This window comes from Brachyistius frenatus, unplaced genomic scaffold, assembly GCF_029030835.1.
Source record: "Brachyistius frenatus isolate BFR_SWC_R1_liver_20210118 unplaced genomic scaffold, ASM2903083v1 Contig_102, whole genome shotgun sequence".
NCBI lineage: Eukaryota > Metazoa > Chordata > Actinopteri > Embiotocidae > Brachyistius > Brachyistius frenatus.
In genome coordinates, this window is record NW_027210701.1 from 605,500 (window position 1) to 623,880 (window position 18,381).

Consider the following 18,381-nt stretch of genomic DNA (forward strand, 5'->3'; position numbering starts at 1 on the left):
ATTTAGTTGCCATTTTGGGCGATTCTTACACGTTGTACTTTGTCGAACTCCTCCTAGGGATTTTGTCGCATCGACTTGAATTTAGGTTCTATGGACAGATAACATGTTTGGGATTACATCTTCTTAAAATAATTCGGTTTTGTCGATGTGTGTGCCCGTAGCGTGGTGGCCATTTTGAGCGTCTCGCCATGAAACTACGAGTTGCTTTAAATCTTATGTACATGGACCGACCTTCTCCAAACATCACAGGTATGATAACAGCCCCGCCCTGAAGACCCCTGTGTGGTAATATTCGCTCATAGTCATAGCGCCCCCTGTTGGCCACTGGAAATGACACTTTTCATACTTTCACGTTCTACATCGAACTGGTTGATCACATGAAGGTAAAGTCGGGTCACAATAACCTAAACATGTAGTTGATGATATATTGAGACATTCGTTCGACTTTGTCAATGGGCGTCGCCGTGACGATGCGGCAAAGTTGGATGTCTCGCCGTAAGACAGGAAGTTGATGTTTAAGGTCAACGGATGCTTGAAACCTCACAAAACGTGTCACATACATCCGGCGTGGTGAGACAATACATCTGATATGTGTTTTGCGAGTGGGCGTGGCCAAACGGCTCGCCAGTGCCCCCTGTTGGAGACAGGAAACGAGACAAAAATAGCAACTTTAAACGGGGATATGGGGTACCCTCGCGCGCTGCACGTCAGGGAGATGGCTTCGGGGAGGCGGCGCGCGGGAGTGCAAGGGCCCATACATCACTGCTTGCAGTTTTAATTTTTATTGGAATTCACTGGCTGATAATTATTTCACTCCAGTGTATGACTGCTGTTTCATTTCAGCCTGTTTAACAGTATGATTGTCCGGCTTGTTGTATTGCTGCAGACGTAGGTGAAGACACGCTTGAGTCCTTCCACTGCGATTCTCTCTGGACCTGTGCAGTGAAGCTGTGATTCCACCGACTGCGCCCACAGTTGTCACCTGTTAAAATGTATTGATATCAAACATGTCGCATCCTCGTGTCCCCAGTAGTACACCCACCAAGTTTGAAGCAGATGTGACGAACGGTTGTGGAGATATGCGAAGGACATAAATAAGCGTAATTAGACAGACATTCCTTTCATTTTATATAGTCTACGTACAGATTGATAAGACTTGGATGTAGAAGAGCAAACATGACTATAAATAGAACATTTGAAGTGGTTAGCAGAACATCTGCTTGTTCTTCCTCTAACAGACGTTTAACAGTGAGCTGATCTTTTTGTATTTAAATTTTTTTTATCAACAACAGAAACAGTAACAAGTGAAGAGAAGCGAGCAAGTTTATTTAAACAGGGGCCATTCAGTGGGCTTCACATAGAAAAGCAGACAGGAATATACACATATAAGATACAATAAATATGATGGAGAAAAAAAACAGTGCAAGGTGGATTCAATAATCATCAAAAATGTTTGTTGTTTGTGAAGCAGTTTGAAGCTGTAGCTTTGAAAAATGTTGCGTAAATAAATGTATTATTAGTCATTATTTTTTGTCTATAACCCGACATAACTGCACAGTTGGCGATAAACCGCTACAGGTGGGATGTGTTGTGTATCATGTGGTTTGTGGACCACACAGAACAGGAAATTAGCAATTTTAGAGACAGTTGTCCTGACTGACTGTTCATCTATTAAGCAGCATTGAAAGAAGTACTCAGGTCCTTTACTTCAGTAAAAGTAGGAGCAAAACACTGTGAAAAGTTCTGCCTTCAAAACTTAAGTAAAAGTTTATCTACAAAATGTACTTAGAGTATCAAAAGTAAAAGTACTTATTGTGCAGTTAAATGCTTCCTGTCAGTGTTTTAACATTATTTTATTCATGAGCTCAGACTTTGTGATATTTTCCAGCTGATCCAAGTCGGTTTTAAATAGTTTATTTATCTTAAAATGTTAAAAACATTTCTCAAATTATATTCAAATGTAACAGCCATTTCCCTCTCTCGGCTTTAGTTCTGGTTTCTGAGAGTTTCTTAGTGCTGAAATCTCCGTAGTCGTGATGTTGTTTGTGTGTTGTTGTGAACTCGGTGAGCGTCATCGTTCCTCCTGGCAGCTGTTTGTACCAGAACATCTGGAAGTTGGTAGCACCCTCAGTCATCCTCATCTTCCAACAGTGAGGTCTGAGTGACGTCATTCCCATCAATTACACCGGTGTGTTTTAACAGCAGAGGTCACAACAGGCAAAATACAGCTTTTTAATCTCATTACTTCCATTTCGAATACAAAATGATAATATTCATGTTTTATTTCTGCAGAAACTGTCAGTTTTCTTTTGTAGATGGACTTTCTACTGTTGCTATTTGATTTTAACTGTATACTAAGAACAAGGCTGACTTCATAGTGTCATGTTTTATCTGAAGCTGAACAGATGCTGGTTTTAACTCTGAGCCGTTCAACACAATCTGTGTTTGGCACTTAAATCAGTTCTGAAATACTTACTCTTGACACAGTGGTTTATTTGCAGCTCTGGTACAGTTCAGTCCAGTAGGTGGCACCGTTGTCTCACTTTTTGCTCAGAAACAGAGCGGTCAGGGAACTCCTAAATTTATTCTCTGCCTCCTTATTGAAACAAACAAATGAGAAGAAATCCTTCATCAGCTTCCATTTAAATATACTTCTGTCCTCCGGTGGTTTTAAACTTCACCTTGTTCTTCTTCCTCTGCGGTTCCTGTACGTCCCAGCAGACCAGCAGATCGTGTCCGATGAAATATTAATCCTGAAAGCTGCGGTTTGGTTTCACAGACGTCTTACAAGTGTACACAGTTCAGGGATATGCGAGATTTCACACACTAATATTGAACTAAACGGCTGCTGAGTCTTCAGAAAACCACTCAACTGTAAAATCTGTCTCAGAAATCATCGTTGTTTCTGTTCACTTTAGATCCAGATGTAGAAAAATGCTAATTTATTTGACTATAAGAGAAAAAAAAAATTATGTTTTCGTGATGAGAACTTATTCACCTTAAATTTTTAAATCCCGCGAGAGCCACAAAAAAAGTTTAAAAAAAATTAGGCAAATAAATGTATTTTGTTGTGTTTTAATTGTACATCAAACTGACCCTTTAACATTGTGAGCGTGACCAGTGAGTCAATGAGGAGTCCTTCAGGTGAACGTGTTGAAGCCAGTCTTATTATGCAGAGGGATGCCATCCGCTCCTCTGAACTCCTCCGCGATGTCATCGAACGTGCGGCCTCTCGTCTCCGGGAGGCGGAGCCACGTGAAGGCGAAGGCGACCAGAGCCACGGCCATGAAGAGGAGGTAGACGTACGCACCGCAGAGTTTCTGAGAGAGAGCGAAAGATGTAGAAGAAGGAGGAGGAGGAAAACAGCCCCCATTAACTGTTCATTTAATAACTTATTAAATTATTTCAACCGGATTTGAAAAGATTTAGAAAAATATTTATCAACAAGATTTGTGTGTTTTACTCTGCGTACAGTATATATAACAGACTGGGCAGATTTATAACCTTTGCCGTGTCTCGAAGGTGTAAGTGAGCTAACAAAAGCAAACAAGAAACCTCCTCCAGAGTTCCCCCTGAAGTCGAACTCGCTCACACAGCGTGCAGGCCGAGTAACGCACCAGTAACGGAGGGAAAAGCAGCGCCAGGACGAACTTCCCGCCCCAGTTGAGCATGCTGGTGAAGGCCATGGCGATGGGTCTGCCAGGCTGGTCGAAGAGCTCGGCAGCGATGAACCAGGAGATGGGGCCGGGGCCCAGCTCGTAGGCCGAGATCAGGCAGAAGACCAACAGGACCTGCAGGCTCCGCAGCTCCGGGACCAGGTGCTACATGGAGGAGGCACCGGTTAAGTCAGTTTTGTTACGGTTTTAGCCATATTTAGAAAAGTGTAGAGAATGACAGGGCGTGTTTAAAAAAAAAAAAAATTAAATCGCATCTCCAATTCAGTTTAGATGTGAAAAAAATGTAACCAGAAAAATCCAGTGTTTCCCTTCTATTGGGACCGACTGCCCCTCAAATCAAAACGTTGCATACGGCTGGACGTTGTGTGAAACTGAAGGGCTTTTAATTTGAAAAGTCGCGGAGTAACTTCGATCTCTCACTCACTCAGTGATAGACGCTCTGCATAGCTCCGTCCTCTGTTATTTACCTAATTCGTGAGCAGCCGTTTGTTTCCAGCTCAGTGTGAGAGTCTCTGCTGTGTTTGTGTCCTCTGATCTCTGTGTGTCACTCAAGGCGGAGAGTGACTGTCTATCTGTAGAACAGTTTACAGCCTCTTTTTTTTTTTTTAATATCATATTCATCGTAAAAGGCTGAGATGATCTCACCAAGACAGAATCCACAATGGTCATGAGTAAGTTGCACACCGCGATGGAGATGAAACCCGTCAGCAGCAGCTTCCTCCTCCCGGCCTTCTCCATCAGGAAGAACTGCAGAGCAAAAAAACAACACAGCGGTGACTCTGCTCACATTTCATCCCCCCACCTCTGTGAATTAAATGCAACACCATCCTATCGTGGTTAAAGCTGGAGCAGAGATTTTAGATTTTGTACTCACTGCTACTAAAGTGAAGGTCACGTTGACAGCGCCAACACCCAGAGTCAGATATTTGGCCTGGTCGAACTTGGTCTGGAACATTCTGGTAGAATAGTTGATTATCTGGAGGAAATAGGGCAGATTTTATTTCAGTTTAGTGGGTTACTGGGTCATCTGTCTGTGGTTTTGAGGAGTGGAGGCGTTGTACTGTGTCTGAATCTGAGTGGGAGCTCGAGAGAAGCGCTGAGGTTGAATTATTTATTGAAGAAATACCGCAGAGCTACAGTATTATTAAGAATTTACGTTTTTTGGCCAACTATTTTTTTTTTACGACTGACTGCGTTGAATCCAGAGAGCTGGCTTCCCAGGTTGACGATGAGGACGATGATGATGGGCTGCCTGTATCTGCGTTTCCTGAAGAACTCGCGGATGATGATGCCGCTCTGAGTGTGGGCGGCCTCTTCTTTCATCTCCTCCAGCTCGGCCAACACCTTGTCAGCTCGGCCTCTCAGCCTCAGCAGGGCTGCAGGGGGGCAAAACAGTGTCGTCTTTTAAGTCGAAGTTTAAACAACGTGCAGTTTAATTAGACACACACGGAGTCGGACCCACCAGTTTCCGCCTTGCCCTCCTCCCCCCGGTTGATGAGCAGGTATCGAGGGCTCTCCGGGCAGAAAGGCAGAACCAGGTACTGGATCAGGGCCGGGATCACAGACAGGGACAGCATCATGGCCCAGTGATGCTCCGTGCCCAGCGCCGTCTCCAGACCGGCCACCTGCACCAAACAGATGCAGAGCATCACCAACTAAGTATATTTACTTAAGTACTTCATCCCCTTCCTGGCCAGTACAAAACATCCAAATTTGTTGATTTTAAATCTGAATTCTTCTGATAAACTGAAGGATTAAATATTCCTTTATGTGCTGAGAAAATTTTCCTCCTTCATTGAAAAAATATGTCTTGGGTAAATACGAGGCATTACCGTAGTTTAAATTAACCAACAGTATAGAGTAGTTAAACTTAACTATAGCAGCAAAATGCACATTAATGCAGCAGTAATATTAATTCCCAAACATGACAAAGTATTTTCTGCAGAGTTAGTACTTTAAGTACATTTTGCTGATAATACGTACATACTTTTCCTGAAGTAAGGTTTTAAATACAGGACTTTAACTTTAATAGTGAAGTTTTTCCCTGTATATTTTTTTTACTTTTACTTAAAAAAAGGACCTGAAAAATTGTTCCAACACTGGCAATAAATATGTCCCTTTTGAATTTCTGGTGTCGGGGTTTTGGCCATCGTTCTCATTCCTAAATCAAACACAGCCGTTCGACATAATAAACGACATGTTGAATCACATGTTTTAAAGACCTAACTTCACTTGACACCCTCATATATAACTGGCCTTTATATCACTTCCTGGGTGTGTCCCAGGAAGTGATATAACTCCGCCCCTTTTTGGCCTGCAGTGCTTCTTTTTCCCTTCAAACCACCACAACAAAGAGAGAAGCTCTAAGTAAATATCAACCTTCAATCTCATCTGTTATTTCATTTGGTTATTATTTCATTTAATGTATGTTTCATGTTTGGTTAAATGTCTGAATTATGACTTTAAAGAGTTGGATTTAAGACAATTTAACACAACAGAAGCTAAATAAACAAAAACAATACCTCGATATAAACAAATGTGTCCATTCAGAGAGGAAAATGAAAAAGGTGTTTGAGAGTCAAGTATCAAATCGAACAAATCATCTCAGGAGACGCGTAAAAATCCTCATTAAGAACAGATGAATTGAAGTCAAACAGTTCCTTGTCCAGAACCACACAGTTCCTAAAAATCTTTATGTATGGAAGACGGTCGGCTTCGTCCATTTTTGCTCTCTGACCCAAATCCAGTTTGGAGAGAATAAACCCAACCATCCAACCTCACCATTCCCACCAGGATGCCCGTGGCGAAGGACACCTGGTTGAGGGTGGCGAAGGCCCCCCTTAGGTCAGTGGGTGACACCTCCTGGATGTAGAGCGGGTTGAGACTCATCACCAGACCGCAGAACAGCCCGAACACCAGCCGGCCCAGGATCAGAACCTCGAAGGACTCGCTGGCTTTGGAAGCGCACATCATGCAGGTTCCGGCCACAGAGAGACAATTCACGATCAGGATGGAGTTACGCCTGCAGGGGGCGGGGCCAACAAACACATGACAGAAGCAGTGATGGAGGACCTATAAAAAAATAACGTTTCATATGCAGCACTATATACCTGCCGTAAGAATCTGCCAGGTATTTGACTCCCAGCGAGCCCAGCAGAGCTCCGAAGTCCTTAATGCTGACGGAGAGCGACCACAGCAGAGTCAGGCTGTGATCGGGCATCGACTGGTTGTGTCTGGATCTCCAGGTGTGGTTGAAAAACTGCTCGATGATCTGAACAGCAAGAGTCAAGAGAGACCATCTGCATCAGTAAACGCTTAAGTTTTACTGGGTTGTTGGTTGTATTTGCTCCTTTTTTGTTCCATAGGTTTATGCTAAAACTCTACTATTGGTGTTGCACATCAGGCTGGTGTTTCAGGGGATGATTCACTTTTTTCAATGTTTTATTGGTGCTCTGCAGGATTTGTGTTTGTTCCCTTCTGCTTGACTGATATATATGCTTGATGTAGACCTTTTATGGAATATCAGCCAGACTACAAGCCCTAGTGTGCGATTTATTTAAAAACAATTTTTCAGATGTATCTTAATTTACACTTACTTTCCTATAATTTATAAATCCCCTTTTAAAGCTAAAAAGATTTATTCGTGGAAAAAGGCAAGAACACTGAAAATACTGTAAATTCAGGATTATGAGAGTCTGTATTATGAACTGTAACAGTGCTTCTATCTGTATTCATTTCATGTCATATTTTCCCTGCAGCTCCCTTCGGTCCCACTCACCTTGGCCGGAGCGTTGACGTTGCCGGTGTGGTATCCGATCTGCAGGGAGCCGAGCACCGCTGCCAGGATGGAGGTCAGGAGCGTGGTGGTCAGATGGCTCTTTGGCAGAGACGGACTTGAGGTGAGTGTCATTGCTTTAATTTCAACAGTTGTTCTGGATTACTCATTTAAAAAATGTGGTGGTTTGATTTCAGTAAAAATAGGTTCCTGAAAATGTTTCATAATAACAGCCTTTTAGGAAATGAAGCACTGGAAGGCTTTTAACTTGAAAGGATACAGGAAGTAGTGAGTTTGTGTTAACCCCAGACAGTATATAAAAGTGGACGTAGCTTCTGGGTCCATTGCAGAAGTGCCTTAAGCTGCAATACCACCGAGTGCCAGTGACTAGAGGTTGGCTCCATAGACTCCCATTCAACTTCTCCCATCAAATACAAAGTCAAGAAAATGTCTCCACCAGTTATTTTGGTGTTGTTAGTTAAGTTTTCTGGCGGTCCATCTGAAAATATATGTTTTTGTGGGCGTGTCTGTTTGATTGACAGGCCTGTGGTGCAGGTTGCAGTTATCGGTCGGCGGGACGTAGTAACATTGGATCCACCGCTTGCTCCTCCCCCAGCTCATCCAAATATGGTCACTTCCTGCTCCAAAATAACAAGATGGTGATGGCCAAAATGACATTACAATGTAACTTGTACGAGTCATATTTAAGTATCATTTAGACTTTTTGCCTTAACGGCAGGCAGTTTTTTTTTGCTGCGCAACAAAAATAACGTAATCTAAAGTAAAATTAGCTGCAATTTCAGTCATGCAAATTTTTTTTTAAATACTCTCAATTTAATGTTATGCAGCTCAGTAACCAACCTCGCAGACTCCTCGTGTTTCTCTCAACATATTCGATCCTGTGACTGTTTGTAAAGCTCCAGGTTTCCTGGAACTGCAGTATTTTCACACATTGGCAACATGTCCAGAGTTTTAATCACCATGAGTGTGAGCCGTTCTGTGAGTTCTGTTCAGACATTTGTAAAAAAATAGTTGAACACAAACAAACCTCCTGAGGCGCCATTTGTCAGGCTGAGTCAGCGTTTCCGTCAGTCGGGATGGAGGTGCATTTATTTTCTTCTGATTTTATTCTCTGAGAATCAACGAAGCCGTACAGAATACATAAACATGTGTTTTTGTAGGATTAATTTAACACACATTCTTTTACAGACTGCAAATGAGAGACTTTTTTGTTACACACATATATGTTTTGCTCTTGGTGTTTTTTTTAAATATGATTTATCAGTTTTTTCCCCAGCTGCATCACATGAAAACTAACTTTAGTATATATATATATATATATATATATATATATATATATATATATATATATATATATATATATAATGTATATAAAAATATTTCTCCATGAACATCATTTTTTATGCACACTCACCTGTATTGTGTAGTGAAGCTGGTTTTGTCCAGAAGTATAAATAGAGAGCAGAAAACCTTCACAGGCAGCGCGCACAGTCCAGACTTTATGTCCTCATCTGAATATTAATTTAAAATCCTCACTGCTGCTGAGTGTCCGTTGATCCCGTCTGCATCGCTGAGGTTCAGATATGACTGTATGTGTTTAAACTCCACACACACACACTGTGCACCAGTGAGTCCAGTGATGAAGTCTCACCCGGCTGCTGAATTTGGGGCCGACCTGTCATAATAGCAGCCGCGGGCCTCTTCTGGTTCTCTGAGTCCGGACTGACTCAGGATCTGTTCACCTGCTGCAGCCGAACGCAGACTTAGATCCAGAAACATCAGAACTGATCCCAGTTCGCCGCTGAACAGCAACCTGTTTGCATTTGGAGCACCGAGCAGGCATCTCGGCGACGACACCGCCACGTGCTTCAGCTGCGTGTGCGTGCGTGTGTTTTATAACATTGTTTGTATCCTGTGCTGAAAATTTGTCCTTGTCCTTTACATGTGTTTCTAGAAGCTCAGGAGAAATAGATCCATGTCGAACAGTGCATCTCTTAACTTGCCCAAGCCCTAATATGATTCCCCCACCAGATGAGGAGACTCTACCACTGACCATGACATGAGAAAATAACAAAACAAAAAAAAAGGGTTTTGTTTTCACTTTGAACCATTCAAGTTTTGTGAGACTGAAAAAAAAGCTTTAAAAATCTGTTAAATAACAAACTTTGTTGTCTTATTTGAACAAATGTCTGAGTGATGCATCGTCATCATGACATTCTCCTCCGTTCTCTGCAGAGTTTTCCAAACAGACCGTGTCCTCTGGTTGATGGGAACCTGGTCGGCACTTTTCTTCTGATACTCCTCCTACATGCGAGTAGAACATGATATCTGGTACTAGTTGTTATGATCCTGTATGTTGAAACATAAATCTGTGTTCTTGTCCCTGTTTGGGAGGATTAGACTAAAATAGTTGAAGTCCAATGATGGGAAATCACACTTCAAACCTCTGAAATTAATTATCATAGAGCAGATTTTCTGTTTTTGGAGAAATTGAATCATAGAGAGAAACAACAACAGCAGCATTTATTGAAAGACGCTCTGAAAAAGCAACACCCACAAACTACTGTGACAAATATTGAATTTTGCTTGAGTTATACTCATACTTTGCTATCAAGACGGGGACAAACGGAGCATTCAGGGTTGAAGCCATCTTGACTTGATGTTTGCTTGTTTGTATAATCTGGAATTTCAAGTTTATAATAGTCATCGTAATTATCTGTGTTTATGGTTATGTATGCTTGTGTTTAGTAGTGGTGTAATGAAACTGAGTCCCTTTACTCAAGTACAAATTTGAGGTATTTGTACTTTAGTTGAGTATTTCCATTTTATGTAACTTTATAATTCGACTTTACTACATGCCAGAAATCTTTTCCTCCTCTACATCGGTCTGACAACTTTAATTACTTTTAAGATGGTTTTTAATCTCCTTCTTGTCCAGTGAAAACCATGTATCTCCAAATTAGGGGATTTTAAATTATAATTTTTCTGATAGACTTTCTTTTACTTTTAAAGCTCAATACAGTTTTTAAAACCCTCTTTAATGTGCCGAGAAATGTTTTTCTGAACTTGTTGACTTTTTAGAGATACGTTGTTCTTACGGAACAGAAACAACCAATTAATAATGATTTTACAGATTGTGATGCATTACAGTAGATTAAACTAACTAGCAGGATATAAAGTACTTAAAATAACCACGAATTGAAATAACTACAGCAAAAAAAATGCACATTAAACATCAGTTATATAACAACAAAACACTGACAGGAGCTTTTACTTTTGACACTTTAAAAGAAGAAACTTGAGTACATTTAATGTCAAGAAATTACTTTTAAACTTGAAAGGTGACTTCAACTTTTGTCAAACTCATCCTCTGGTAGATTATCTGTACTTTTACTTAAGTGTTGCCTTCAGGTACTTTATACTCCACTACTTTCTGGACCTGCAGTAGTCTCTGTATGTCTGTCTATATCTATATCTATATCTATATCTATATATATATATTCCATCGAGGAAACGTGAACTCTTCCTCATATTTTCCACGAATGAAGTCATACTCTTCTCAATCTCATTAGTCCATCGCTTCGTTTTGAGCCGTCCTCATTGGTTCGTCCTGTTTCCTCACACGGATCAGTGAAGTTTAATCCGATCCATTCTTATTGGACGACTGTTGTGCGTTTTGTTCTCCGTTTCTGTTGCTTGTTTGCATGTTGGAATTTGGCACGTGTGTCTCCATGTATAGGCTGCATACTGTATGGGGACATCAGGCATTTCCACTATTAAAATTCAGAGAATAACTCGTTCTTCCAGATGAAATCACACACACCTGCTTCTTAAGCGAATCCAAAAGGCCAGCGAGTGCTTTTCCTTCAGAGATACACGAGCCAAATAATTTAAAAAAAAAAAAGAAAGATGAACTTAATCATAACGACGCGCAGGGAAACATTCCTCAGCCAAACCACATCATTTGTGCATGAAAATAATCTTTATCATAAAACTAAAGTAGAATATGTAGAAATAAATATTAAGTGGCCCCTGTGGCCCCGAGGTGATGAAAAACAGATAATTTTAATCCTGCACTGACTCACGGCCCAGACACTTTGAGTTGGAGACAAAAAAAAACATGTGAACGTCAATAAAACGTTATACTTTAAAACAAAAACAGCTTCATCTTTAAAACCTTTATTAAACTGCGTAAATTATTGAAAGCTTTCCAAACGCCTCATAGATGTCATATTTTAGATGTTATATTTTTTCTTTTCTTTTTTTAATTCTCTCTTTATTGGGAACAATTTCCATCTCATAAATTTTGTTTGATACAGTAATTAGCTCTTTTAAATTTGGGTAAACACTGATCTCATTTACAGCACTTTTGATCAGCCAATTAGCTGGCTGAAGATAAAAGTATGAAAGAAAACTTAGTATGAGAGATAAAAACAAGAACAGGATGTTATTAATATAACCTGTTAGCATCTGTAGAGATGAACCAGTACTCCATTTTTTCTTATGAAGTCTAAGATATTATTGACGACATGATCAATACAGTTTTTCCTAATTCTATTGAATTGTGGAGAAAGTCATCTTTTCTATTACATATATGTTTTGTCATCACTCATCTCCACCTCAGGTTCCTTTTGTCTTGAACCATTTTCGAGCAATAGCTTTCTTTCTTGCAATTGGCATTAATCTTGGTAGACCTTTTTTTTTTTTAAATTGTCCTCAATTGCCTTAAATGGAAACAGTAACTCCACCTTCAGTATTTTCTCCGTACATTTTATTTAGCTCTGTTTGTTCCACATAATTTTCCAACTCCATGTATCTTCATATTTTTTCTGTGCCAGTGTTTTAAAGAATCTTTTTAAGTCTTTTTCCACCCGTATTTGCTCCAAGTTGTAGATCGAGTGGTTTTCCACTGCTGCTCATTGATTTCCTACTCTGATACCACGACATTCGCTTCTTTCTCACACTTCTCCTTCAAATATAAAATCCTGTGTATAATTTAGAAATGAACTTCCTGCCCAAGTTTGATTTATATGCCGAAGTGATATATTTTCAGACTTTCCTGAACTGAACTGTAGTTTACCACGTCTTCTGCCTGCCTTGTGTTTACATTAACATCTTTACCATCAGTAGAAATCCGCCCATTAAACCACTTTAATGTGACTTTATTCACCAGCGATCGTTATAATTGTTCAGAGCGGAGAAGAAAGAAAAGTTGTCGTCGGCGAGTAAAATGCATCATCCACCTGCAAAGCTCTGCTCCTGCAGCTGACTTCTTAATCAGCGTGTGGATACGCTGTCTGGAGCATGACCTTTGACCCCGCTGCCCCGGCCTCCTCCTAGCAGGCGACCCCGTGACCCCCTGGTGCTCCGGCAGCTGGGCAGGTGCTGCTGCAGGCTTCAGAGGGCATCGGGCACAAATGGTGATCCCCCCCCGCCGGTAATTTTGGGCTATCACACGGGCTAATGGCCGCCGCTAAATTACCTGTAATGGTGGTTTTGATCTGTTTCTAAGTGTTTCAATGCACATGGAGGTGTGAAAAAACAAACACAAAAAAACCACACACAGATTTACTCGTCACTAGAAAAACATGTGGGGGAATAAGTTCTCCATCTGATCCCCGTTCATGAAGATGAAACTTTAGATCCTCATAACTGGATGATCTCACACGCGTTTGTTTATTTGTTTATAATCATGGCTTATTATTCTTTGTTTCTTCTAAAAAGTTGGAAAAGTGCGACCTCACACAGCACCTGTACTGCCCACACGTCACGTTCAAGACCCGAATTCTTGCCTTCACCTACGAAACCCCTCCGGCAGCCCGCCCACCCTCCACCGTGCCTCCAACAAAGGAGAAAACACACACGCACACACATCCCGAAGCAGCTGCGTCATTATAAAACTCTTTTGAACTTCACACTGGAAGTCAAATGCCACATGTGTCAGTACAAGACAGATGTACTGCAGCTGCCTGTTGGCTCCCATTTCATCCGTGATACCAACCCCACCTCTACCCCCAACAGCCCTCCCCCTCCACCTCCCATCATGCAACTGACAACATCCGCACCTTTGAAGTCTCATCACTAAATCAGAGCATCTCGCAAATCAGAGTGCGTCTTTGTAGTCGACATTAAAATATCGAGATGGTTAATTTCACTTAACTATCCACTTTTTGTCATTTTTAATGTTGTGAAATAATGGAAAGTCTTTTTACTTTTTATACTTTTACCAGCAGGGAACAACCTACAGGTTGAAAATGTGTCAGTGAAATTAAGAAAAGACATGAAACTCTCTTTAAAAACATTTATTGTCAGTTGAGGATATTCAGTCGGCTCTGTTCGTGTGTGTGTGTGTGTGTGTGTGTGTGTGTGTGTGTGTGTGTGTGTGTGTGTGTGTGTGTGTGTGTGTGTGTGTGTGTGTGTGAACTCTTACATGGATAACGGGGTCAGTGTGAACTTGCAAGCTGCAGTGAACCATCCTCACCAGTAGGGGTCAGTATTAAACTCCTTCTCTGCAGCCAGAGAGCTAGACCAGGATCACTTCTATCTTACTGTTTTTAGCTTTATTATCAATCTTTTAAAATACTTTAAATTGTTTGTAGTGAAGCCAACTTGTGAGTGAAAACAGTGGAATACTTGCAGAATTATGGACCGCAGCTTTATACTGTGTGCACTTTAATTTTCTTTATATGAGAAAAGTGACATTTTGGCTCTCTAGTCACCAAATTCAACTCTTTAGTGAGTCTGTTTTATTTGTACAAAGTAAGAAATATCTGCTTTGTTTGTTTCTCAGTTTTTCTGCAGATGTTTTTCTCGTTAAGCCTGTTTTAAATTTATGCCACGACATGAACAACCCAAGAAAGGCCAATTCAACCTAACATGCACCTCTTAAACTCTCTCATTTTATCAGGTTAGATTCCTTTTCTTTTTCTATTCTTCACTTTGTTTGACTCAGGTTCAAATATTTCAGGAATTTCAGCCTGCAGTACGTTACAGCAAGCAGCACCTCAAACCACGTCATTTACATCCAAACACAACACGTCTCGGATCTGATTTCTGCAGCTATGAATATGAAATATTAGCAAAACATTTTAGTCATCTCTATTCACTGTACCGTCCCTCCATCGTGATGTGCAGAGATTTTGAGCCTGTTAGTTTCTTTTAGATCTTATGTTTGATCTGCAGCGTCTGGAAACACTTCAGTGTGTTCAAACCTGGACTGAAACGTTCAGATTAGACACCACTGGATGTTTGAGTGTAGTGAATTCAGCAGGAGATACTGCACACATTCTTCACTCTGATAAGGACAGCAATCGTAAAACACGAGCTGAAGTAGTAAAATAACCTGAAATAAACCGTCGTCAGAGCCGATCAGCTTCAGTCTGCTCTAAATACTTCAGTGTTGTGAGTCAGCCTAATGTTGGACACAATGCAAACACACAGAAACTTGAAGTGACAGTGAAGTGAGTGAACAGCAACATGACATGAAATTTAGTAAAAACAAACAAAAGGTTATTGTACATATTTACAACAGGAGCCTTTTTTTTTCTTCTTCATCTTGGGAAATACAACAAAATACATTCAGATCACACCAGCCAAGTTGCTGTTCTCCAATTTTAAAACTCAATTGTTTCCAAATGTTAGGAAGACGTTTTTATTCTTTCTTTTTTTTTTTACATTCCCAAACTCATTCCGAAGTGTTTCTGTAGTTAATCACACACCCTGCAGTGTCTTAAAGAAGGTGGCGAAGCGCCAACATGCATTTATGTGTGAAGTGTTTCACAGACTGCAACTGACATCAGCTGACAAATATTGTATTTACATACACAAAATGTACTCTGATATTATTGGGGAGGCTCCAGTACTTATTTTAGGAGGTGGCGTTTGTAATAGTCACATCTCGCTGACAGTAAACGGGACGATATTAACGAGAGTAAACATCCACTTACTGGTCGGGTTGAGTCATCTGTAGCACCTGTTTTTCCTGGTACCATTACGAATGTTTAAAAGTCGTCTGTTCTGGAAATATAAAATCCCCTCCAGGGGGTCAGAGGTTTGCTCATGTTAGTGGATTTTATCGTGGCAAACACGAAAAAAAATTCATGAAGAAATTCAAAATCTTTCACTGTTTTTCAGGTTTGTGTAGAAAATAAAAACAAACATTATCTCAACTTGTAACGTGATGTAAAATATACCTAAGAATTGTAAACCAGCAGCCTTTTTACGCCGTTTGAACTGAAAGCTGCATTAATTAAAATGTATATAGATTAGATATAAATCCAAAGTATTTTAAAATAAATCACTGTAGCTCCAGAAAGAGTTTCTTTAAAAGAGGTCTCATTAAACTTGAACCATCAGTAACAAGCTGGTGAATTTTAGGAGATTAAGGACCGGGCATGTTTTTGGGGGTGGAGACCAAAAATGGAGCTAAAACAAGAGTGATTTTTAGACATCTGTAAGGAAGCAACTGACAACTGTGAGGCAACATTTCAGGGGTTTCCGAAGCTCGTCCCCTTTATTTATTTACTCAAAAACTAATCAATGCAGCTTTTATACTGTGTGTGAAAATGTCTCCCCCTGTTGGGCGCTACAGTGTAAAGTTGCATTAGTCTACCTCCAGTGTTGAGGGGCTGCATGACTGTAACTGTACTTACAGTTTTTAATTCTCTCCATCTAATTGGCTTTTTGATGTTTTTTCTTTGTCTACTTCATTTAAAAAACGATTTAAAAAAAAAAAAAAAAATTAGCACAAACTTCTTTCAAAAAGTAAAATAAAGCAGGAAAAAACTGAAAACTTGAAGGCATTTTTTTTTGCAGACTGTTGACAACAACACAACACGGCTTTTTTTTTTCTTTTTGCATGTTCACATTTGTTTAAATTGGTCTACACTGACACAGCTCTCTCTTTCGTGAGCTGACACCAGTCTGTGTGCTGCTGTATGTAACAGGGGGCCCTTTTAAGTTGAATTTATAATGTGTATTAGTGCCTGTTCTTGTTATCTGAGGACCGAACGGATCACAACAGCAGCCTAAACACACGGGGAGATGCTCTTCCATCTCTTTACAATTATATTCTCATTCTTACCAAGAAACTTTCAGTCACTTCAAGAAGGAAAAAAAAAAAAAACACGTAAAAACAGATAAAATGTCAAACATAGGGAGGAGAAAGTGCAAATATTTTGGCGCCGCTTCGTTTTCTTTTCTTGTTTTTTTCTGTTCGCTTTTTTCTTCTTCTTTTTTTTTTTTTTTTTTTTTTAAACTCGATCTGCTCCATCTTTCTCTTTCCTGTCAGCAAGCGTACAGATGCCTTCCCTCTGTGCCCTCTGCTCTCGTCTCAGCTTCTCGATCCGTCTTGTCTCACACCAGACGACCTACTGGGAGACAGAGACAGACAGACAGACAGACGGACGGAAGACAGAATGAAAACGGGTTCATTTGTTTGTTTCAACAGACGAACGCTCACAATTTGAATAATGCACGCAACAAAATCTAATACATGTTAAAAAAAAAAAAAAAAAAAGCCGATGCGTGACCGTCTCCATGTGGAGCGCAGATCCGTCCTCTGAAGCTAATGTAACTATTGCTTCGTGTCTCACAGCAGATTTTTTAGAACCAAATTAAGTGTTTTATTTAATCGATTTGGACTTCTCTCTGAGGTTTTCTACATCTGAATTTTTTTGTAACCGTGTCCCTGTTTTTTCTTTCTATGTTGTCTGCTTTCTTAATCCTTTTATTTTCTTTTAAGTAAAAGATCAGGATGAGGAAGAGGAACATTTCCTGCAGCTTCCCACCACACACCGTCCATGTGCTGACATTATGTGATGACGAAGCGATAACTCTCTGAAGTCGTGTTGCAGATGCGCTGAATCTGCATGACAGTGTGCTGCACACGGGATAGACTGCTCGCTCATCAATCAGAGGAGGAGGAGGAGGAGGAGGAGGAGAGGCCTGGGAGAAAGGGAGATGGGTAAAGAGCTGAGATTGCTTACAGATGGCTGTCAGAGGTGAGCCGGTCAGGTGTGTGTGTGTGTGTGTGTGTGTGTGTGTGTGTGTGTGTGTGTGTGTGTGTGTGTGTGTGTGTGTGTGTGTTTGTGTGTGTAACTGTGTGTGTTTGCATCCACCTATTTTTATTTGTGTGTTTTGGATGAAGGTGCATTGTTGTGTATTCAGAACAGGGTTGTGTTTTTTTGCAGTGTTGTGCAGCTGGCAGGGTTGTGTGTGTGTGTGTGTGTGTGTGTGTGTGTGTGTGTGTGTGTGTGTGTGTGTGTGTGTGTGTGTGTGTGTGTGTGTGTGTGTGTGTGTGTGTGTGTGTGTGTGTGTGCATGCAGGTGCGCTCTCTGTCAGCTCTGCTCATGTTAGCAGTGAAACACACATCCAGCTGATTTCACTCTTGGAGCTCCTGCACTCCTCACTCTAAAGTCTTCAGACGTTAACTCGATCCATCCGTCGCTCCATAAATCACCGGTTACCTTTCGCAGGAGTAAATCCTGCTCTGGATGTTTTCACCTTTACTTTAAGTGGATAAAATAAAATATTATAGCCGCCTAATTTCACCGTGAGTAGCAGCATACAGCCGACTACTGTTTGCAGTTTAAGATTTGACACTTTTATGTAAATAAATGTCGATTTATCCCCAAGATCCTAACAAAATATATAACAACATATGATAAAACCTCTCTGCACGAGTGGTTTACACGACTTTTAATACAAATTTGAACAAAAGAATTCAGCTACACACTAGCCTTGACTTATTGAGATATTTTATAGTAAATTTTATCGTTGTAACAAAATCTGACACGAGGGTGCTAAATTAAAGCTCCTAAAATGTAAAAAAAAAAAAAAGAAAAGAGTTCATCATCCGGCATTGAGTCAATTTTGATACTGATGTTTGTTATGGAAAAATTTTGTTTT

At 40.5% G+C, this 18,381-nt stretch overlaps 2 protein-coding genes across 5 annotated transcripts in view; both read right to left on the reverse strand.

The window, feature by feature from the left end:
* Positions 1-3,140: 3,140 nt before the first annotated feature.
* Positions 3,141-8,515, reverse strand: LOC138628495 (solute carrier family 2, facilitated glucose transporter member 1). Its single transcript, XM_069711567.1, has 10 exons — positions 8,501-8,515; positions 7,456-7,554; positions 6,788-6,948; positions 6,459-6,699; positions 5,140-5,302; positions 4,869-5,053; positions 4,552-4,653; positions 4,323-4,424; positions 3,618-3,821; positions 3,141-3,320 (listed from the first exon to the last, which is right to left on the reverse strand). The coding sequence occupies exons 1-10, from the start codon at positions 8,513-8,515 to the stop codon at positions 3,141-3,143; spliced, it is 1,452 nt and encodes a 483-aa protein (XP_069567668.1).
* A 7,698-nt stretch (positions 8,516-16,213) lies between these two features.
* smoc1 (SPARC related modular calcium binding 1) overlaps positions 16,214-18,381 on the reverse strand; it is a 43,152-nt gene continuing 40,984 nt past the window's right edge. For 3 of the 4 annotated variants that reach the window (XM_069711565.1, XM_069711562.1, XM_069711563.1), the window contains exon 14: positions 16,214-16,844. In XM_069711565.1, the coding sequence (XP_069567666.1) occupies positions 16,805-16,844 (40 nt within the window). In that variant the 3' untranslated portion in view covers positions 16,214-16,804. The remainder of the gene's footprint in view (positions 16,845-18,381) is intronic. The other variant, XM_069711564.1, reaches the window with a different exon arrangement.

Excerpts from the sequence above, each read along its gene's own strand:
- LOC138628495 (XM_069711567.1), bottom strand. Across the intron at positions 6,949-7,455 it reads ACGTCAACGCTCCGGCCAAG|ATCATCGAGCAGTTTTTCAA; the intron begins GTGAGTGGGACC and ends CTTGCTGTTCAG. Across the intron at positions 5,054-5,139 it reads GGAGGGCAAGGCGGAAACTG|CCCTGCTGAGGCTGAGAGGC; the intron begins GTGGGTCCGACT and ends GCCCCCCTGCAG.